This window comes from Phyllopteryx taeniolatus, chromosome 2 (assembly GCF_024500385.1).
Source record: "Phyllopteryx taeniolatus isolate TA_2022b chromosome 2, UOR_Ptae_1.2, whole genome shotgun sequence".
Lineage (NCBI taxonomy): Eukaryota > Metazoa > Chordata > Actinopteri > Syngnathiformes > Syngnathidae > Phyllopteryx > Phyllopteryx taeniolatus.
This window is the reverse complement of record NC_084503.1, coordinates 38,649,647-38,672,505: the sequence shown is the minus strand read 5'-3', so window position 1 is coordinate 38,672,505 and position 22,859 is coordinate 38,649,647. Positions and strand designations below refer to the sequence as shown.

At 40.9% G+C, this 22,859-nt stretch overlaps 2 protein-coding genes across 2 annotated transcripts; both read right to left on the bottom strand.

Moving 5' to 3' along the window:
* Nucleotides 1-1,226: 1,226 nt before the first annotated feature.
* Nucleotides 1,227-13,611, bottom strand: cog4 (component of oligomeric golgi complex 4). The gene is made up of 19 exons (XM_061766133.1): nt 13,252-13,611; nt 11,934-12,016; nt 11,696-11,810; nt 11,301-11,475; nt 10,430-10,623; nt 10,248-10,353; nt 8,400-8,557; nt 8,272-8,330; nt 7,736-7,860; nt 7,532-7,650; nt 6,330-6,496; nt 6,076-6,244; nt 4,289-4,351; nt 4,098-4,211; nt 3,874-3,966; nt 3,717-3,800; nt 2,768-2,869; nt 2,359-2,487; nt 1,227-1,584 (listed from the first exon to the last, which is right to left on the bottom strand). The coding sequence occupies exons 1-19, from the start codon at nt 13,384-13,386 to the stop codon at nt 1,450-1,452; spliced, it is 2,325 nt and encodes a 774-aa protein (XP_061622117.1). The 5' UTR covers nt 13,387-13,611; the 3' UTR covers nt 1,227-1,449.
* A 1,249-nt stretch (nt 13,612-14,860) lies between these two features.
* On the bottom strand, nt 14,861-21,879 carry LOC133474425 (uncharacterized). The gene is made up of 3 exons (XM_061766134.1): nt 21,518-21,879; nt 19,658-20,392; nt 14,861-16,279 (listed from the first exon to the last, which is right to left on the bottom strand). The coding sequence occupies exons 1-3, from the start codon at nt 21,759-21,761 to the stop codon at nt 15,918-15,920; spliced, it is 1,341 nt and encodes a 446-aa protein (XP_061622118.1). The 5' UTR covers nt 21,762-21,879; the 3' UTR covers nt 14,861-15,917.
* Nucleotides 21,880-22,859: the final 980 nt, after the last annotated feature.

Below are 22,859 nucleotides of genomic sequence, written 5' to 3'. Positions count from 1 at the left end.
ACTGATATCAGCTTTTCAAGTTATACCACCCAAGAGCAGTCTTGTAATGCAGTACAAATACTTTGTTACTGTAAAATGTTCTGTACATTACTTCGTTAGTAAGACTTCTGGCAACTTTCACTTTTACTCCATTACATTTTCTAAATAAAATTAAACTTTTACTCTGCTACATTTCCTCTAATCCTCTTCATTACTTGTTACTGCAAAATTACAAGAAAGTGAAGCAAAAAAAGTCCCGCGAGGCATCCAATTTACCCACATGCTGCTGACTGCTGCTCACACAACACATCCAGCAGCACATGACGACCAAAACGACTGCAATGGTTGTGGTGATAACAAGGATGACGTAAGGCCAAGCCCTTGCAGCGTGACCTGGTCAACAGGGACGAGCTCTCAATTTTAAAATGACAGGAGGTGAATCATTTAGTAAGAGGAAATGGCAAACCAGGAAATGAAATGAAACAGACAAGCTGCTGTGTGAGTTACTGGTTCAAGATAAACCCAAGCAACTAAACTGTCACACAAGTGGAGAAAGGAGCGCCTCATCGGACAAACTGCACTGCTACCACTGGTGGTATTTGGTTTGACTAAATGTGTACATGCTAATGCTAATATAAGCGATGTTTCATATTTATTTGCAAGTGTTAATTGAATGTTACCAGTACTCTAGTTATCAGCTGAATCAGTTGCTTAACATGCAAATATGCTAACTTGTCAATGCTAAGTACCATGTGGCCTCTAAATGTGCTTTACAAATTAGCAACCTTTAGCTTGTTTTAGGTTAGCTCAGCATGTGCTGCTTATTTTTTTGGTATTATGAATGCCTATGCTATTCGTTATTTAAGGTGTGTTTAAGAATTTAAATAAATCCCGTCAAATAACCCCACACACCTGTGGGCAGACTTTCAGGAAAGCTTTTCGTACATGAGATGAAGTGCCTCTTATACTAACCTCAAGTAACGGAAATATTGGCATACAACAACTCCCATCCAACCTGAAGAAGCACATCGAGGTAGGTTAAATTAATTTATATTAATCCAGTGAAGTCAAAATGTCAAATGTTTTTTTTTAGTTATCATGGGCTTGTTTAGGTATATGGGTAACGTGACGGCCAGGCAACGAGTGCAAACTTCGCTCATTAGCCATGTAGATCTTTAACTACTGTATGCTAATGAGGTAAAATAGACAAAATAAAAACAAACGTTTGCTTAAAAAAACAAAAACAATTCAATTACTTAATTACATTTAATATCAGATAATTACTTTTGATACTTACCAATCAGACACTTTTACTCAAGTAATATTCTACAGGATGTCTTCCAGTTGACAGCCCTTCATCCTATAGCACCGGAGAGTGCAGCAAATATCCAACAACAAGAAGTTTGCCCGATCTGTAAACTTTTTTTAAAACCAGGATTGTCTTTGTAAAATTCATCATAGAGTGACGAGTCACAGTCGCAGCCTCTTGATATCCTCACTTCGGAAGTCAATCCGCAGAGCTAGAACCTGACGCACCTCTGCCGGGGTCAAACGCCACGTCAGGGGGCCCGAGTTTGGCCCCCAGTAGTCCAAGATCTCGGTTACCTGCGGGACACAGAAACGAAGTAAAGTTAGCATTAAGGACCAACCTGCAATAGGTACAAAGGGAACCATAAAAAACATGATATAGCGAGGAACACTGTACCAGTGCAAGTGTATATAGTGTTGTAATCTCTCTTTGAATTATTTTGATGCAAAATGTTGGATGAAAAAATTGTGTTACTTAGTGGGGCACGAGGTAGAATCTGAATGCTAGCTACAATTTTTTTTTAACATGGATGCAAGATTTAAAATATGGTTCAATATACTGTAATACAATCAATTCACTGGACACTTGATTTGGCACAAAAAGCTGTATCAAAAGTCGCCGGGCTAGTGTAGTGGGAAGTTTTGACAGTTCATCTTTTATGAACCTTGAGTTTGTACACCCAGGACTAGTCACCAGTCGCAGGGCACATATGGACAACCAACCATTCACTCACATTCACAGCTATGGACAATTTAGTCATCAAATGAACCCAAAATTCTTGTTTTTTGGAATGTAAGCGGAAGCCGGAGTACCCGCGCAAGCACAAAGGGAGCATGACTGAAAACCCTACTGAGAGACTCCAAACCCGAACCTCAGAATGGCGAGGCAGATATGCTTACCACTAGCTAACCACACTGCGGGGCTAATCCTATGGCATGAAATGCGAACATTCATGTGAGGTTCAATTACATCACTTGCCTAAATAGTTAAATTTTTACCCGCTAATGGCGTAGAACCCAAACCAGACAGAGGAGTGTGTGTGTGTGCGCGCGTTACAGAACATCATTTACCCGCTCCAGGTTGAGGATGGTGGCCATCTGTGTAAGACGAGCGAACTTGTCCCTGATGGTCCAGGTGGTCACAGTGGTGAGATAGGCCACAAGGGAACGCAGCTCTTTATCAAACTGCAGCCCTCCCAGCTGCAAGAAAAACACCCACGCTTAGCTGTTTTCTTTTATCGAAGATTTTCATTCAAGCGCACTCCCCAAACGCTTCTAATTTTACCAACTATTTGCAGTGGTTTTCTATTTATACTATCAATAAACACATTGTTGGAACTGGAGAGTCTATCACTGCAGAGGCCTTCTCCCTGAGAGGAACTTAATGAATTATTGCTGAGGGCTTTTCATCATTTACACGTGAGCCATGTGCTGGACAAAGTGCTTGCTTGCCACCTTGTGGCCGAGCTGGGCTGCTCACCCTGCTGAATGAGCATTTGAGGACCGTCTTCTCCATCTCGATGGATATCAAGCTGGTCATCAGGCTGGTCAGCGTGTCGTAGATAACAGGAGAGAGGGTTGTCTGGTGATGAGATGGAGAGAAGTAAAAAAAAAAAAAAAAAACAATGAAATTGCTGTCGAAACTGCGTGTGAATGCTGAAGAGCTGACGCTGAACTGAAATTATCTGGAATTCATTGAATTGTTGAAATGTAGACTTGAAGTTGGAATGGTTTGAATCAGTCAAGAAACGTGGCAGGAGGAGGTAAACCTAAAATCTGTCATAATTTGAGAATTTTACTGTGATAATTTGGGGATGTGATACAGAGTTCCCAAAATGTCTTCAATAAACTGAATATTTTGAAGTTGGAATGGTTTGTATCAGTCAAGAAATGTAGGAGGAGGAGGCAAATATGTAAAATATATCAATTTGTCAATTTCATTGTGAACATTTGGAGATTTGGGGAATGTGTTAAATAGTTCCCAAGATGTCCTGAATGAGCAGAACAGTTTGAGTTTGGAATGGTTTGAATTGGTCAAAAAATGTGGGAGGAGGAGATACAGGTGTAAGAATCTCTGATTTTGGGAATTCTACTGTGAAGATTCAGCAATTTTAAGAATAGGAATAGTTCTCAAGATGTCCGGAATAAGTGGGACAGTTTAGCGTTGGAATCAGTCAAATGTGGAAGGAGGAAGTAAAGGTGTAAGAATCTCTTAATTAGAGATTTTTATTGTGAAAAATTGGGCAATTTCAACGTGAAAGTGCAGGATTATGGGAATGTGGGAATTTTTGGAATGTGGAATGTCGTTCCCAGAATGTTCTGAATGAGCTGAGCTTTTATGGGTAGAATAACATGTATGATTGCCCTTCAGCATTCCCAAAGCAAACCACTCAATGATGAGGAAGCCTTGATTTTTACAGTGCAGACACCTTGAACTCGGCCATCAGTTGCTCCAAGTTGACGATAAGCTGCTGCACCCAGGGGTCGTTCGCTTCGTAGTCATTGAACTCCTCCTGTAAGCGATAGCAGCGGTTATGGGGGATGCTTCAAGGCAGGCCATGGTAAGTCGGTGAGTCATTGTATGACCTCCTCTATATTGTGCGAGATGGACAGGAAGCCGCTGATCCAGGGTTTGACTTGAGGCTTTATGGCTGTCGTGTTCAACTCAGTTAGGCCCTCCTAAGAAAGCAAAGTCATTCTTTAGAACATCTACAGATCTATTAGAACATGCAATAATCAGCACTGCCATCTGCTACCGGTAAGACAACCCCCTGCTGAGGAGCTCCAATATGTGTTTTTGTGTCTCCAACCTGCAAAAGGTCCCTGAACTTTGCAGATGTGTTGACAAGGTCTGACAAGCAGCTCTCAATCTTGGCTCGGTCACCGGAACTGGCCCCCTGACTAAACAGTTTGGAGCAGTCGTTCTGCACATGGGATGCAAAAATTAAGAGATTAATCTGAGGAATATGGAGAGAATTTAAGCACATTGTATGAATGTTACCTCGAGGTTCCTCTTCAAAGTTGAGATGTTCTCACTGCACACCTCTGCATTATTGAGAGTCACCTGAAATCGACAAATGTCACAGTCGATAAGCTCCGGTCCTATTAAAGTTGTTTTTCCTCTTCACTCACAAACTAACTCTGTATTGGATTGGAAGGAAAAAAAACACCTCCTGTAAACTAGTGAAAGCATACATGGTCTATGTTATATTAGAGGTGTGTCCATCATTAAACAATGAGTATTATTTATTATTTTATTTTATTATTATTTATGTATTACTGTTTAATACCAAGTTGTCACTGCCCAGTGTTGATCCTTGTAGAGTTGCAGTGGTGCCTTGAGATACGAGTGATCCAACTTACATGTTTTTCGAGATACAAGCAGTGATTCGTCTTTTTTTTTTTTTTTTTTTTCTTTTTTTTGCTTTGACTTGCGAGCAAAAATTTGAGATATGACCGCCATGTGGTGGCAGTGGACTCAACACACAACAAGCAGCAGATTGGCTGATAGTGAACAATTCTTTAAAAAAAAGGATGGCTGATAGTGAACAATTCTTTAAAAAAAAAAAAGAGGCTTCAAGCTGTTTAAAGCCACTCTGGCAAAACTAAACATCAAAGATAATTACACATTGTGTATTTAAAACAACCACATAGCTTTGTCTTAAAAATGCCTCCTTAGCTTTATGTTAACAAACAAAGCAAAATGCAATAAATAGGTTAACGAACAGGATCAATGTGCTGGTGTTAAAATGCTTTAAATAATGATATTTGAACACAAATAGTGCAAAGTGTAGACAGACAATATAATACTCACAGGCATATATTCTTTATCCTCTGCGAAAAATGACTAACATTATATCTATAATGTTATTACTTTATATTTTCATGAAGTGCAATATTAGAGTGCTATTTTTCTTATTGAAAAAAACTATGGAAAATTTGAGTATCTGCGCAACTGAAATGTGTCACTTGAAACGTACATGTAAAAAACAAAAAAAAATGTAAATGGAATATTGGGATTCAATTGCAATTGGGCACTTGGACATGCAGTGTGAATTCAGTCAGAGAAATTCTTTGTGTGCGGAAAATAGACTGACAGTAGAACAGTATAAACAGTCCAAACTTTGAGTGGCACAAAATGGCATCCGCTTCATCATTTTAGACATTTTGTCAAAGCCGTGAGGGTTTGATAAATTGTCCATCCATCCATTTTCTGAGCCGCTTCTCACTAGGGTTGCGGGCTGCCGGAGCCAATCCCAGCTATCTTTGGGCAGGAGGCGGGGTACACCCTGAACCGGTCGCCAGCCAATCGCAGGGCACATATAAAAAAAACAATCATTTGCGCTCACAATGATACCTACGGGCAATTTAGAGTTCCCAAACAACCTACCATGCATGTTTTTGGGATGTGGGAGGAAACCGGAGTACCCAGAGAAAACCCACCCAGGCACGGGGAGAACATGTAAACTCCACACAGGCGGGGCCGGGATTTGAACCCCGGTGCCCAGAACTGTGAGGCAGATGTGCTAACTAGTCGTCCACCGTGCCGGCTCGATAAACTGTAATATAGCAAATTCCATGAGTACAGCTTTCATCCCCTTGCAAATTAGAATACATGAGGACAAGCTGAAGATCTCCAATGAAATACATTATGGCTATCTACAAATGAGTTTTAGTTTTATTTCCAAACAGGATGGGGTAGATTTTTATTTTATTTTGTTTGCTCATTTTACAGTCCTATCAACTTTTTAGATCCACAATATATATGTTGTTGTGCATTAATCTCACCAAAAAAGCAGCCTTGGCATTTTCGGCGCTCTCAATGTTGAACTCTGTGTTGAACTTGCCCTGCTGTAAGCTGCTCTGCATCAGGCTGACTGCACTGCTGACGCCGCGCTGGATGTCCTGCAGCGTGGTGGCTGGGAAGCCCTGCCTCAGCTTGTTGTACAACACCTCCCTGGCAGGTGAGGGCCACAATCATGAGACCCCAACAAGTAAAATGACAATCCGTGGTTTGTTAAGAGTGTTTCTAATATGCGAACCTGAAGTCGGACTCGAGCACTGAGTTGGCGTGGTTGATCATTGCGCAAAGGCAGTCGATGCTGGAGCTGGACAGAGCTCGGCTGATGCACTTCTTTACGATGTAGAAACAATCATCCACCATGCTGGACGTCAGCTGACTTTTCTCAAATGTGTCAATTGTAACAGCCTAATAAGAAAAATATACATAAATAGTACACCTAGTGTTAAAATGCAATAGCAATTTTTTCATAAAATTGTTAACATCACTATGACAGAAAACTATTATCAGTCGGCCCATTGAACCGTAAAAAATTAAGTACACCTGCGAAGGTCTGCCTGTTTATAATACATCACCTGCCAAAATATTGACTATTGGACAATCCAATCAGCTGTAATACGTTTCATATAATAACAGTTGTATTAAAAGCATGCATTTAAAAGCATGCATTTAATAAGTACATACAGTGAACCCCCTCACCTATTCACAGTTTTCTATTCACAAATGGACCTAATGTGTTTTTTCCCTGTTGAACCATTTGGTTGTATTTTTTTTTTTACTCTTTCTGTAACACCCTAAAATTGATGATGCTTGTCAAAGCCCTGGCTAGTAAGAAAGTAGTAATTGGTGTCAAGGAAGTATGTTGACGTGATACATGTCGACTGTTTTAAGATCTACATTGGGTAGGAGCTAGGTTTAGCCTGGGTTGTTAGCAGACATTAGTGAGAGTCTTCCCCACAGGTGTATGTTTTTGCTCTGCTCAGTGGCTATTAAAATGCTCAAGCTAACAAACGACTGATGTCTTGTTAATGCTTGACAACTGCTATTTTTATGCGTTGCGAAAGCGACGTACATAAATAAAATCTGTAACCCATTTACGGGTATTTAAGGATAATGTTGTAATATGAGTTTAAAATGACATGAAAGTGTTTTGGGATCATAGTTTTGTGTTATTTTACTTTTGTGTTTGAACTGTTACTAGAGGCAATTATAAACAATGAATAGTGGCGGGTTACTGTACTTTGTCCTTTACATGGAGCAAAAAAAACAAAACAAGACACCACTCATACAATATACAACAACAAAAAAACTGTTAACTGAAATGCTCTCTGACAGTGTCATTATTGTACTTGTAAAAGTAGATTTTTGGGAATAACTCTTCATCTCTTTACACTGTCCACGTATACAGTGTGTCTAAATTATACATAAAACAGAGAAGTGAACCTTGTTGACAGACTCCCGCATGTAGTACTCCTCCATTGGAATGTAGTAGCCGATCAGCTCCTGCATGTTCCTGCTCAGCACGCAATGTTTCAGCAGCTTCTCCACATTCTGGTGATGTTCTGATCGACAAACACACACTCAATTATTTAAAATAACTACATTTTGAATGTCAAACAGACAAGCGGCAGCTCATGTATAACTTACCCGCTGTGATGCTCTGACCGTCGCCAACTTCGAAGTCGGCCATTATACGTCGGCGCAGAAAGCGCAGGTAAAGCTCCGCCCTCGCGTTCAGTAAAGTAACTTCTGCCAATACAGGGTCCAGCTCTCTGTTCAAGGCAGACACAATTACTAGACACAGCAATTCTAATATTTTGGCCTGTCATGTAGCTAAACACTGTAACCAAAATATTAGAAAATACCTTTCAGCATTATTCAAAGTACAACTACAATAACAAAGATATCGTTACATTAATCTGATGTCGTCATTCAAAATTTAGCGGTATTATCTTGAATGATGATAATAATTATTTTTATTAATAAGCGCCTTTCAAGGCATTCAAGGTCACCGTACAAACATGGAAAAAGAAAACAAGCAGTAAAACAAAATAACAGAATACATGAATTTTTTAATCAAATCATATGGGAAATGTTAAAGTAAACCGGCAGTCCGGAATAGAAAGTGGATCTAGTTAGGTGTATTTAATAATGTGGATGGTATGTGTATGCCCAAACAATACCTGGGCTCAATCCTCTCCCCGGGCACACTTTTCATCATGCTGCTCTGGACAATCTGAAACTACAGCAGGCATTCAGAAGGTGTCATAATATAAGCTACAAGACCCTTAATGTCAAATCAGATGCATACTTTGCAGAGGTATCCTCTTTGCTGCATGAACTTGTCCACTATCTTCTGGGTCTGTTGGTCACATTCCTGCTGCAGGTGAGTGATGAGTGTGTAGAGGTGGCCTGGACCGTAATACGTCTCTACGATAGGCTGATGGGTCTCAACGACACGAGCAATGCCTGCAAATGACCAGGTTTGTTTCATATAATATATAGCACTGGCCAAAAATCTTAAGGGCCATTTGATATGTTATTTTAGCAATTATACAGCATAATGACCAGACATAACTGGAATGTCACACAAACAGAAGTGGAATGAATATTTGTATTTATGTTTGTTTGCTAGTTATCAAGTTACTTCCTGTTTCAAGGATGATGATGAAGAGATGTCGTTATAAATTAAGGGGTGGACTGTTCCATTAATACCAGTGATTCAGACAGTGAAAATATAGTCTTGCATTCGCACCTTAATGCAGATCCTTATCAAAATTATCATGTTTTTGTGTAATCTTGCTTATCACTGTGTTCTACTATCTACGGGACGTTTTGAAAAAGGTCATCAAAAACATCCATCCATCCATTTTCTCATTAGGGTTCCAGGTTGCTGGCGCTTATCCTAGCTGACTTTGAGGAAAGGTGGGGTCTACCCTGGACTGGTCGAAAGCCAATTGCAGGGCACTTGCCACACACAAAGCAATGTGGCCAAAACCAACTGAGTTGTTGGGCAGTGTGCCCGCTTCAGCAACGACTTTTCATGAGTGGCTGCCCATTGGCCACTGGTTTTGCTGCGATTCAAAATTTTGAACCGTCAGTGAATGCAGTCAATCAAAAATGCGCGAGCTTTCACAAAAATAAATAAATAAATACAGTTTCTGGGTTCTAAGCATAATCATGACCAGCTGCATCCAAGCCATACCATCCATCCATCCATTTTCTGAGCCGCTTCTCCTCACTAGGGTCGCGGGCGTGCTGGAGCCTATCCCAGCTGTCATCGGGCAGGAGGCGGGGTACACCCTGAACTGGTTGCCAGCCAATCGCAGGGCACATAGAAACAAACAACCATTCACACTCACAGTCATGCCTATGGGCAATTTAGAGTCTCCAATTAATGCATGTTTTTGGGATGTGGGAGGAAACCGGAGTGCCCGGAGAAAACCCACGCAGGCACGGGGAGAACATGCAAACTCCACACAGGCGGGGCCGGGGATTGAACCCGGGTTCTCAGAACTGTGAGGCTGACGCTCTAACCAGTCGGCCACCATGCCGCCCAAGCCATACCATTAAAGTTTATATATTAACTATGTTTATAATTGCATTTGTATCTGTGGCTAGCAAACAAAGTGTGGAGAGTTTCTGTTGTCGAAACGCCCAGTGCAGTCAGTAAATGAGGCAATCAATGATTGCCAACGGCCAAAATATCCACACAGTTCCTTGACAATGGCACCATGTTTTTGTGGTTCAATAGAAAAAAAAATAAAAAAATATATATATACTGTATGTAGTGTCTAAACTGATAAAACATTGCAGTTTTCAATGTGCGCTGCTCAACTGCTTGGTGTGCAGCGAAGAGTTGCTTACTGTAATTTTTTGGGTGATGGTCCACTTCAGTCGCAATAGGCTGCGTTGCTTGGTGTGCGGTGGGCCTAACATACATGTTTTTGGCATGTGGGAGAAGCTTGAGTATCGGGACGAAACCCATGGGGAGAACATGCATAAGCCACATGAATTGAACCCCAAACCTCAAAACTGTGAGGCAAACTCGCGAACCACTATAGTAGACCACAGTGCTGCCCAATCATTAGAACAACAAAGCTAAAATACCTTTATATTCTGCAAAAAGAGAGACATGGTATCAATTCTGTATGCTCACCTTCTAGCAATAGTGTCAGAGTATCTGCAAATATGAGTGGAGCTCTTTTCTCGCCCAAGTCTCCTCCTGTTGCTAAGAGCAGGTTCTCTTCAGCTTTGGAGGCAAGCTATGGGTGAGAGTGTGAGTCAGCCACATTCATACCCTCAGACCACACATTTCCATTTCCCCGATTCCGTACTGACCTGACTGCGGAGATACTGTCCAAAGCGGGCGAGGCCCTGCTCGTGGAGGCCCAGCAAGGGGAAGATCTTGAAAAACCTCTCCACCTGTGCCAGGTCCACCGCTGCCACAGCTTCATCCAACTTGTCAGCTACGATGACCTTCAGTTTCTGCTCAGCCTCCTGCAGCAGTTGCAGACTAGCATCCACAGTGCTGCCTGTACAAGAATACGAGGGTTACAATTACAGGAAAATAAGATAGCCCATGATCTGCTCTGCCACAACACTTGCACAAAAATGAAAATATAATAATGCTCAGTTTTGATTGCCACTGTTGGAGAAGTATTTAACAATATGTTTATTATTGTGATACTGCACTGCATCATATAGAGGGCTGATTCTAATATTGTGCACCTCTAGCAAAATATAACAAATGTAATGCACATATTGTAAAATTAATACCACTCTGACAGTGCTAACAAAATAAAATGGTACTATTAGGGATGGTCATTTGACTACATGTGCTTTATCGGCTACAGGGAGACATTTTTTTTTTTAGAAAATGACAAAATCAATTAATTTATTAATTTATTATTATTTGTTTTAATATTATGGGCTGGAATAAGCCCTCTAACTGTTTTAAACTCTTCTTTCCATGCCAGGGTTTTACTGGTCAAAAAAACATGAATGCGCAGCGAAGGCCTGTATATTCGCCGCTCAGCAATCGTTCAATGTTTTAAAATGATTGCTATACCGCATCTTGGCTTTACTGGGACAAGCATTGTAATTTGCCGCCATCTTGTGGTATCTTGATGCTAAGGAACTACGTCAACTAATCAAGCAGAACTTGACACTACTTGTTTACTAGAGTTAACATCAGAGTTATTTTGCATACTTTCTTCTCCCTGCCTGCTCAGCTCAATGACTGACTGGTCCAGAGAAAGGTATCTGTGAATGTGGGCAGCAGCCTGCTCATAATCTTCATTATGCAGAGCTGTCTGCACGCCGTCCGTGCAGAACTTCAGATCCAGGATGTCATCAGCACGCTGAATAACGTTATACAGTCTTGTCTATAAAATCATAAATCAAAATTAGAAACTTATACAAAATTGTAATACTGTATATTTTATTAATTTGAGAAGCCCAGGAATTTATATTAGCCTGTTGCAGATTATCTACAATACACATGCAGACTAAATGTGTGCAATTGTAAAGCGTCTTTGAATGCCTTGAAAAGTGGTATGCATTATCATTATTTATACTTTTGCCTATGTGAGCAGATGGGTGTACCTTAGCCAGGTCTAGCTGTCTAACTTTCCGGCTGACATTCTCTGCTAGGCTGCAGGTAAACGTGATCATGCCGGACAGCTGGCTGGCATCTCCTCCGATCAACTGTAGGTTGGGCCTGGGTAGTGCAGAAGCAATGCATGTCATGTCAGCCCAGACTTTCTTATGTAAAAGAAGTCAGAGTGTAGTCTTAAGGCCTGACGAGCGTGATCCTGACAGGATCGACGGCTAAAAATTTTACCCCATCCTCTGGAGTGCCAACATTTTTGTGTGAATGGTTCCCTCCTGTCCCATCAGTCGTTCCAGTTCAACCTCCACTGCTTTCTAAACCAAACCAAAGACAAACACCAGAACGTGTGAGCACTGAGCAGCATCAAAAGGCAAACGTTATAAATGGTACTGTGGTGAGTTTAATTTGTTGCGTGACTGAAATCCTCTTTCCTCATTGAAATGAATGGAAAATCATTGGTTTTACCCAACCAACTAAGCTCCAACAAAAATGTTGTAACATGTTTCTTTTAGTAAACAAAATAGCACAATATTGTACTTTATAAAAAACTACAGTAATAACAAATAGAATGGTGCATCATGATTAATTCATTGTGCAGCTCCTTCGGATGTGCGTGCCTTGGCCACTAGGGGTCAGTATAAAAGATACATACAGATATAGTGAAGAAGACAGACAAATGCTCAGTCAGCTGCAGTGACAGTCGTTTTTCGCAGCAGATGAACAATATATGCAATATTGTCTGGCTACATGAGTTGCTGCAACATTTGTGTTCAAATATCAGTTGCTAACAAGTGTTTTCAGAGCCAGAAAAAAAAAAAAAAAAAAGTGAAGCAGCACTCTGTTCCTATGCTCCTCAAATGTGAAACAAACTTCCAGAACACCTGAAATCTGCATAATCTGGCCTGAAAACTTTATTGTTCATTGTTGCTTTTGGGGATTTTATCTATGTTGTCATCTTTTCATTCAATCTTGTTTTTGATCATTATTTTTTTGCCTCTGTATAGCACCATGGACTTGTCTTGTGGGTGAATGGTGTTATACAAATACATTTGCATTGCCTTCACAGTGTAAATCTACTAACGCATACATGGTTCAGTTTTGATAGACACATACCAGTATGTTTTTCAATAGCTGTAGTTTGCTGTGTGTGTTTGGTTACTTTATTTAGCTGTACGAGAATGGGGGGGAAATAAACAACATTGGCTTCATTTTTGGCAGATTTTGTATACTGTCCACTACAGCTCTTGGATTTAATATTACTTGATAATGCAGGACTTCATGACTTCAACCGTTGATTAACAAGTAGCTAGCAGACCTGACATAAGACCTGAGAAGCCACACAACATAGCCGGGCAGCCTTTCTTCTGCATTGTCTCCAAACTATTGACATTTAACACCAAACGTAACTGCTTCGGGTGTTCTTTTCAGAGGTGAAGTCATTGAGGATGTGCCTTCACAAGCCTACACCCGGAAGCTTACCTAGCATAGCTGCACACGTCAAGCGTACTTCTCACCGTTTAAATGTCACCAATTGTTATTTTATACCAACCTCTTCAACACAGAGCTGCTGATAAACTCTCTCCAGGTCGTCCAGCTCCGTCAGCGTCGAAATAGTGTCCATACTTACAGAAGATATATTGCCAGAATCGCATCTTTTGGCTGGGACGGATACGCTGTCAGCCATTTTTAAACGTTAATCAACACTACTCCGCGGTTGTAGTCTGTTAGGCGCGACAACTTCGCGTCGCCGCCTGTAAGTAAACTAGTACTTAAAACATCGTAGTAACTCAAACATCATTGGCTACAGAGTACAAACATAATAAAGTGAAATGCTAATGATATCTGTATTGGACAGCTTGTGCCGATTTGCCTGTGAGTCATTCGCCTTGAAAAACTCGTATATATTCCACGCATGCGAAGTGTGGCTGAACACGTTTGCCACAGTGAACCACGTTGAAACTTCATTTTCATTCCAAAATCTTTACGAAAAGTCACAATTCAGTAAAAGCAGTTGTACTACATAACACAAACAGCCTATAACGCTATACCAGATATTTAACTACAGACTTTGTATCTGCTTCATTTGTCTTAAAGTAACAAAGGGACAAAATTTGACCCTGAAAAAGAAGCGTCGATAGTTTTATTTCAAAGCTTTGTGTTGTGTGAAAGCAATATCAGTTTTTTCGTTCACTCGCCTAAATTCTGAGCAGGCACCACAGTTCCTCAGTGACTGTGAGCAAAAATGCTCGTCTATGCGTCTTTATGCCCAGTGTGATTGATTGGTGCCCACGCAGGGTTGTAGTCTGCCGTTCGTCTTCTGTCAACCGACGTTTTATATGGCTCCTGGCAACCCCGGGACAGGATAAGCGGTATGTAAAATGGATGGATAAAAAGGCAAAAAAAAACAAACAACAACAAAAAACAGTGACATTTATGTGTGTATACAACACGCTTGGGAAAAAAAAATTCCAGTATCAAAAAGGCATACAAAGCACATTTGATTAAAAGCGAAGTTACTCACAAAAGGTTGGGGATATTTGGCTTTCGGGTGAAAATCCACTCTAACCTTGACAGGTGAATTTAATTTGACCTCCAAACTTTTGATTCACAATTCCAACTGTAAAATGTTTGGGAAGCCTACTTTTTGCCAAGGGCAACCACTTGTATTACTTTTTGGGACTTACTTACTTTTGCAGCGCGGCACGGTGGACGACTGGTTAGCACATCTGCCTCACAGTTCTGAGGACCGAGGTTTAAATCCCGTCCCCGCCTGTATGGAGTTTGCATGATCACCATGTGCCTGTGTGGGTTTTCTCTAGGTACTCCAGTTTAAAAAAAACTACTACTCCACATTCCAAAAAACATGCGTGGTAGGTTAATTGAAGACTCTAAATTGCCCCTAGGTGTGAATGTGAGTGTGAATGGTTGTTTTTTTATGTGCCCTGCGATTGGCTGGCGACCGGTTCAGGGTGTACACCGCCTCTCGCCCGAAGATAGCTGGGATAGGCTCCAGCACGCCCCCAACCCTAGTGATGAGAAGCGGTACAGAAAATGGATGGGACAGACTTTTCCAGTCAATCTCTGTCGCAATCTGCTCATAATACAGTGATACCTTTGTGTTGCTCTCATGTCAAAATAAGCACAGCATAATGAAGAGGACTGTTTAAATACCAATTTTAATTCAACAGGATTTCTGTGGGGGGTGGGCGGGAGTCAATTCAGGCATCAAAACACTTGTGAATTTTGCCATTCAGCTCCAACAGCAAGCTGTGCAAAAAGTAATAAAACACTGAACAGTTGGACACGTGTATTCAAAAGTTTAGAGAAGCACAAATTTAGGCCTGTACACACAAGGATTTTTACAATCTTAAACGTGACAGACCCCAAACATGAATTAAAAAAAAATAATAATAATTAGGCATTTGACAGTTTTGGTCATACTATGTGAGGTGTGCACTGATAATTTCAAAACAGAGCACCACACAACTAAATTTCTGTTTCCCCCAGCTGTCTACAAACAAGCCCTCCGAGGCAGAAATCTCACATGATCTCACAAAAACAAAGACGAGCAGATACTTCCGTATATGCGCCAATATTTGTCAAAGAAACCGGAGGCGGGGAGTGTTGTAAAATTGCAATGATGTCGAAATAAATATTTTAAATGATTGGAAAATACAGCAATATACGAGACCCCCGCCCCCACTAATGACATCCTGTAAGACATGTTTTTGATAAGTGTTTTCCTTGGTCCTGAGTAAGGGCGCTTCTTGAACGGCTATATTCTGTTCCACGTCACAATTCATGGGGTCAGGTAGGCTTTGCTTGACTCACTCACTAACATCAAATATTGTAAATATTGAACATGTTCAATATTTACAATTATGGGCCCCCACCCATTTTGGACCCAATACACTCTTAACAGACCTCAGCCCTAACAATAACTTAGAGAATAAGACTTCTAAGACATACGATGGTCTGGTGTTTGACATCCCTGGTCGGGAAGGGGGAAAATCTGGAAAAAATCAGTCGGATCGTCTTTATGCGTCATGCCTCATTTCACTTATTCAGGTTACAGTGCATTTTAGGATAATTCTGAAAGGTAATCCGAAATCTAAATATGACATCTTTTTGTGAGTAGTGTATGTTAATGCCCTTGGATGTTTGCATTGGTACGGTACAATAAAAAAAAAAAAAAAAATGTATTAAATAAAAAGCTCATTCTTGGGAAACCAAGGTTGGAGCTGCAGGTTCGTTGCAAAGCAAGAGCAACTGTTTCTTTTCCTGCTCAAGCTCCTCCCATCTCCTCTTCTGCTCTGCACTTTCTGTCTCCAGCTCTTCTCTCTGTCTCATTAAGTCTTTGGCTTCATCCTGCTGTGTTCTCCTGAGAGACTCAATTTGCTTCTTCTCTGCAGCGGCCTCTCTGGCGTTGACTGCCCGCAGACTCTCGATCAGCTCCCGCTGATGCTCCAGAGCCTTCGCCTCCTCCCTCTGCGTCCTCCTTAAAGCTTCGATCAACTCCCGCTCCCTTCTGAAAATGCGCCTCTCTGCCGCAGTTGCCTTTGAAACTTGGATCACGTCTGAAAGAAGATAATTGTCTTGGTAAAGCAACAGCACACAGAACCTGGCATTTAGGAGTTAGCAGTGTCACCATACAGCAGTGGTCCCCAACCACCGGGCCGCAGACTGGCCATCTGGTACAGGGCCTCACAGATAGGTTAGAAATGTTCCACTCTACCGCCGTCGATGATTAGCTTCATGATTAGTGTAAATGCAGCCATTTTTTTGCGAAACTTTTATTTTTAAAATGTTTACACAGGAAGTTTGCCTGCTACTGTATCTTCATATGCTTGACGAAATGTGAGCACTTGTGACGTCACTTACGTGTGCTTTACTTTTCTTTCTGTCCGTCGTCGTTTGTTACAGTTGTGTGAATGTACATTACGACGAAGTTTGTTGAACATCACGTTTTTGACTGTGAAGATTACTTTTGGGAGATGACAGCCGTTTGTTGAGAAGCAGGCTAAAGCGGTCAGTATTACTCTGCACTGTCTATCGCTATTAGCTTCAGCACTAATTAAGCAATGCTAGCTTTGTCATAATTGTTACGCTATCCATGGCAAGTTTCTCGAAACAGGATCTCTTATTGAAAAGGCCTGCTACTACCACGACTGATGAAAACACCAAACTCCTACAGCAGGCGTTCGCGCAAAGCTTGCCGAATGGAGCTTTTTGTTGATACCGAATTCCAGTGCAGGCCTCCGGACAGACTTACCCTGGCTTTGCCTGAACATCTGCTGTTGGAATATGGTGTTTTCATCAGTGGTGGTAGTAGCATGTCTTCTGGTTGGTCCAGAACAGATCCTACTACGGGAAACTTGCTATGGATAGTAGTCTTTACACGATCAGGATTTTTGGGGCCGATCACTGATCAGCGAGTTTAAAAAAACGATAACCGATCACCGATCCGATCACAAGATGGAGGAATGTGTCTATTTAAATGACCTGTTCATTCACTGTATATACTTGTGTACTTAATTGCTCAAAACATTATATTTACAATAAATAATGTATCTTTGTTCCTCTATTTATGCCAGTGAGGGATAGTGACAGACAGAACAAATGAATGGTCTTCTATTAGGTGGCAGGAAGTAAATACAGTAATTGATGTCTCCACTTTTTGTGACATTTTTGTTTGTTGGTGTGCCGTGAGATTTTTCAATTGTAAAATATGTTCCTTGCCGCCATAAAGGTTGAAAATCACTGCTTTAGTTAGATCGTGTATTCTAATCAGTCAGGTCAAACCAACATTACATGACAGAAATAATGGGTGCTAACTCACTGTAATTAAATGACTTTATTTTTAATTAAATGACTTCACCCACACCGAAACTTTAGCGCATGATTCGACAGAACGGTGGCATGCTTACGTCCAACCGTTCATGCTAGCAGTAGCTTGCTAGGCTACATAACATTTTATTGCCTGCGAGCCGTATCGTATTAAAAGTATGTGAACATACCTCAAGCAAGCCTTAAACGAACATCCTCTCCTGTCCTGAGGACCGGTGACCACCAACACACGTTTTTCCCCATTTTGTCCTTATAATACAATCGGCGCAATCCACTCTTGTTGTCGTCGCTGCGGTAACGACTGTATCCGGTCGCATTTGAGTTGACAAGATAAAGCCCACTGAACGTAAAAACCGGGATCCAGTGGTATCGGAATACAAGATTTTATTGCAGTAGTCTGACAGTGCAATCGTGAAAGAGCAAATTTGTCTTGTAGTCTGATCCGGGCATTACGTATTGCCTGTCTCCGACGTGTTGTCTGTCCCACACCGCCGAGGTGTTTTTCTGTGGTGTATTTTTTTTAAATAACTTCTTTGGCCGTCAGATATTTACAGTACCACGTCAAAAGACATGCGACAAGTCTAAAAATAAACTAGCTTTTGGATTCAAATATACTGTGCAGGCGGCGACGCCGATCAGCATAAAATGCTAAATATCGGCCGATACCGATCAGCCCGATCAAATCGGTGTAAAGTCTAATGGATAGCGTAAATGAGGGTTTCTGTATTTTTAGTGGCCACTTGAGAATAATAATAATTAAAAAATACATTTTCTATGTGCATTAAAATTTAAATGGTAAATGTTTTAAATTTAAAAGTTATTTGGACCCTCTACGTTACATAAAAATTGCCAGCAGACCTGGTTTCTTCTACCAGACACTTTTTACAACCATTTAAATGATGTCACGGAGTGACTGTCATGGGGTGACATTTTTAAATGAACGGCACGGAACTTAGCTGAAAATATTATAGCACTCAATCTCATCATAAAACAAAAGGTATCCTTTAAAACTTTTAAATTGATAGCATAAACAATATTTATAGTCTAAACTGCTAGTCACCGAGTTGACAATGAATTATTCATCTTAATGTCAAAATTTCTCTTTTAGCAGTATCCATCCATCCATCCATCATCTTCTCCTCACTAGGGTCGCGGGCGTGCTGGAGCCTATCCCAGCTGTCATCGGGCAGGAGGCGGGGTACACCCTGAACTGGTTGCCAGCCAATCGCAGGGCACATACAAACAAACAACCATTCGCACTCACAGTCATGCCTACGGGCAATTTAGAGTCTCCAATTAATGCATGTTTTTGGGATGTGGGAGGAAACCGGAGTGCCCGGAGAAAACCCACGCAGGCACAGGGAGAACATGCAAACTCCACACAGGCGGGGCCGGGGATTGAACCCGGGTCCTCAGAACTGTGAGGCTGACGCTCTAACCAGTCGTCCACCGTGCCGCTTTTTGCAGTATGGATAATACAATTTGAATAGTCCTTTAAATTACCCAGATCATGTAATCTATGTTCAAAATACAATTTGTACATTGCGTGCATTTTAGGCAGCAAAATTTATGTCAGTGTCATGGAGTGACAGGTTTATCGGCGACAGATTGCTCATGAAGTCTATCTTAGACACGATTCATGGTGGCTGATTGGTGGATGTTTGAAGAACACAACTTACTGGTAAATGTCTGCCTATTCAATTACTGAATGGCTTATTCCATTTCGATTTTCAACACCGCTTATCCTGGTTAGGGTCGCGGGGCGCTGGAGCCTATCCCAGCTGACTACGGGCGAAAGGTGGACTACAGTGACCTGAATGGCTTATCCACCAAGCAATTCTCAGAAACATTTGTGGTGGGTCATGTGACATTTTATGAGGAAAACGTTATTTATAAGCTGTGTAGCGGTCTGTCCAAAGTATATATGAATATCATTCTTTGCTTCATTCACAAAGGTATGTTTATTTCATGAGGTAAGGCATAGTAAGGACCTGGGATACCTGTAGCCACAAAAAAAATATAGAAACACTCAAATTATACTACACGTTGGAGCAATATGACTTTGTACAGTAACGTGTACAGTAACCATGATGATCATAAAAGCCTACCTGCGATTTCTCCCTCGTCCGTTAACTCAACTGGACATGTCTCCTGAAGAACACTGGAAATCTGTGAGGGTGAGCTGGGTTTTGTTAGCTTGAGTGCCTTGCCCGCTCGCCGATGCACCTGTGGGTGGGTCTTTGACATGTGTCGATGCAAGTTGCTAGTCTTGCCGTCGGGGCATTTCATCTTCTTTTTACAAAGCAAACATTGGGCAGCATCCAAACTGCCCAAAGGCTCAAAAAGTTTCCAGATTGAGCTACGGCGGTGGCATTTACTCGTTGAACTGAGCAGATTTTCAATCATGACTTTTTCTTCTTCCTGTCTTTCTCCCACACATTCTCCTTGGTCTGCTCCGATGATGCCGTTCATCTCAGAATCAGTGTCAGCTTCATTCACAGCTTTCCCTCCTCGCGGGTTCACTTGTGGGTGGGTCTTTGACATGTGTCGGTACAAGTTGCTCGTCTTGCCCTCAGAGCACATTATCTTCTTCTTGCAAATCAAACATTGAGCAGCGTTCAAACTGCCCAAAGGTTCAAAATGTTTCCAGATCAAGCTGCGACGGTGGCATTTACCGCTTGACGGGAGTTCCCCTCTAACAACGGCAACAACTGCCTCTTTTGGCCTTTCTTTCACGGGCTCCCCTCCTTGTACAGCTACAAGGATGCCATTTATAGCAGAATCAATGTCATCTTCATTCACAGTGGCGAGGTCAGAATATCCCTCCTCCAGTTCCACCTCCACTTTAGAAGAAGAATTAAGAAGATAGTTAGGGACACAGTTAACAAGGTACAACAGCCCACGAGTAGTACTATTTGGAGTGTAACCCAAATTTCAGAAATATATTCCTCGAAAGTCAAATAAAACATCTGAGTTTATACCATCATCATAGTGACCAAAATTATCAATAATATCAAAACATTGCTAACTGAAACAAGTACCGTTTTACTTACACTGGTCAAATTTTATCCAGAAACACCTTAGTGTAAAAATGTTTGGTATCAAAAGAATACTAATTTTTTAAAATATTTTGGGTCACTTTAGAATACAAAAGAATACTAATTTAATTTAATATTTTGGGTCACTTTAGGAAAAGTTATCAAATTTCATGTATTTCCAGCAATTAGTTCGCCTGCCTAGCCAAGGAGTCAAAATACAATAGCACATTTGATTCGTTATTTGGTAAAATCCATCAAAATTCCTATTCAATAATAACCATAGTGTCCCATACACTATTGCTTATTATTTGTATTAAAAATGGATAGTTAGTATAGTGTATACTAGTTTACTTTATAAAACTATATTTAAAATTTTTAATGTAAAAACAAGCAATCAGCAATGAATGTTACTCAGAAATAAAATGTATGCAGTTTTTTTCCCTTACAAAACCAATTGTTGTAGTCTATTTAAATTGATAACGAAAAAGCTACATTTAATAGAGAACGATGACCACATAGATGCAACTATATCATCTTATTTGTTGAGTAAACACTGTTCAGTTATGTTATAAAACAGTGGTGACACCGATACTAGTTTAGGATCCATCTGAGCCAACTGAAGTAGCTTTGATAATAGTTTTTTTTGTGGTCATTTTATTGCAGCTTCACTGTAGTTTAACCTAACGTAAAAAAAAATAAAAATAAAGTAGTATCTTATCTCCCATTTTTAAAAATGACGTTCCTAGTTTACAATATTTGGTATTCACCGTCCCTCAGCAAGCGGTGGTGAATGTGAACCTCAGGGCTGGGTCATGAACTCAACGACGACGATCTGAACGAATCTTTTGAACGAATCATTTTAATGAACCGATTCCAAGGATTCAGTAGGGCCGAAGCAACAGCCGTTCGCTTCACTAAAGTGAACAATACCTTGTGCTTCGCCAGTTTCCATGGGCTGCATTCCGACACTGGAGACAATGGTGGTTCCCCGGCCTTGTTTTTTAGCGGCCATGGCCGCCGCTTCGGTTGGATGTTGGGTCCGCAGATGTCTCAACATCCGCGTGGTGCTGCCCTGTTCGTGTTTAAACATTGAAGTTCTACACAGGAGGCACACAACCGATTCGGGGCAGACGTCATTAAAATAATCCCAAACGCCACTTCTTTTACGAGTCATGTTTCTGGCACAACCTAAATGTTGCTTTACAAACTGGTCATGGTACTTAATGGCGGCTCTTCTTTGTGGCTGATAGGTGACAGACTCAATTGACTTCTTCTGTTTACTATATGAGCTGACAAATAACATTAAAAGGTCTACACTGCTCCCTAGTGGCCAAGCAAATAACCAGAAGTGGTTAAATCTAGTGTTTTCTATAACTGGCAATGAGTCTTTCACATCACTTTGGAGAGATTTTCCTTACAGAATTGAAATGGAGGGTTTTCGAGCATGAGTGGCCTTTTTAAGGTCATGCCACTGCATTTCAATCGGACTCAAGTCTTGACTTTGACTAGGCCATTCCAAAACCATTTGGTTTTTTTAAACAATTCAGAAATTGACTTGCAAGTGTGTTTTGGATCGTTATGCTGCTGCAGAACCCAAATGCGCATCAGCGTGAGGTCACAAACTGATGGCTGAATATTCTCGAGGATTTTCTACTAAAGAGCAGAATTCATGGTTCCATCAATTACAGCAAGTTGTCCAGGTGCTGAAGGAGCAGATGCCATTTTTGCCCAGTCTCTTCCTTATTGTTGTGTCATGAACACTGATCCTAACTAAGGCAAGAAAGGCCTGCAGTTCTTCAGAAGTTGTCCTGGAGTTCCTTTGTGGCCTCCTGGATGAGTCATTGCTGTTCTCTTGGGGTAATCTTTGTAGGCCGGCCAATCCTGTAAAGGTTCACCACTTTTCTCTTTTCTCCATGTGAGGATAATGGCTCTCCCTATGGTTCGATGGAATCCAAAAGCTTTAGAAATGGCTTTTGTAACCCTTTAAATACTGATAGATGTCAATTACTTAATTTTTGACTGTTGTGGAATTTCTTTGGATCGTGTCATTTTGTTACAGCTTTTTTTTTTTTTTTTTTGGATCATCTGTCCAACTTGACTTTTTGTTGGGACGGTCTGTTTAACTGATTTCTTGATTGAACAGGTCTGGAGGTAATCAGGCTTAGGTGTGATCAGTGAAAATTAATAAAAAATTGTGATCAACCACAATTAATTTATGATTTAACATGGGGTAATTACTTTTTCACACAGGGCCAGGTAACTGAATAGTTTT

Bases quoted from the DNA above. Each gene is read 5' to 3' on its own strand.
- cog4 (XM_061766133.1), bottom strand. From the start codon at position 13,386: ATGGCTGACAGCGTATCCGTCCCAGCCAAAAGATGCGATTCTGGCAAT. The intron at 4,212-4,288 runs GTAACATTCATA...TCCCATGTGCAG, and splicing joins CTTTGAAGAGGAACCTCGAG to AACGACTGCTCCAAACTGTT. The intron at 3,967-4,097 runs GTTGGAGACACA...TTGCTTTCTTAG, and splicing joins AGTTCAGGGACCTTTTGCAG to GAGGGCCTAACTGAGTTGAA.
- LOC133474425 (XM_061766134.1), bottom strand. From the start codon at position 21,761: ATGACTCGTAAAAGAAGTGGCGTTTGGGATTATTTTAATGACGTCTGC. The intron at 20,393-21,517 runs GTATTGTTCACT...CTTCTTCTAAAG, and splicing joins GGAAACTGGCGAAGCACAAG to TGGAGGTGGAACTGGAGGAG. The intron at 16,280-19,657 runs GTAGGCTTTTAT...ATCTTCTTTCAG, and splicing joins GGACGAGGGAGAAATCGCAG to ACGTGATCCAAGTTTCAAAG.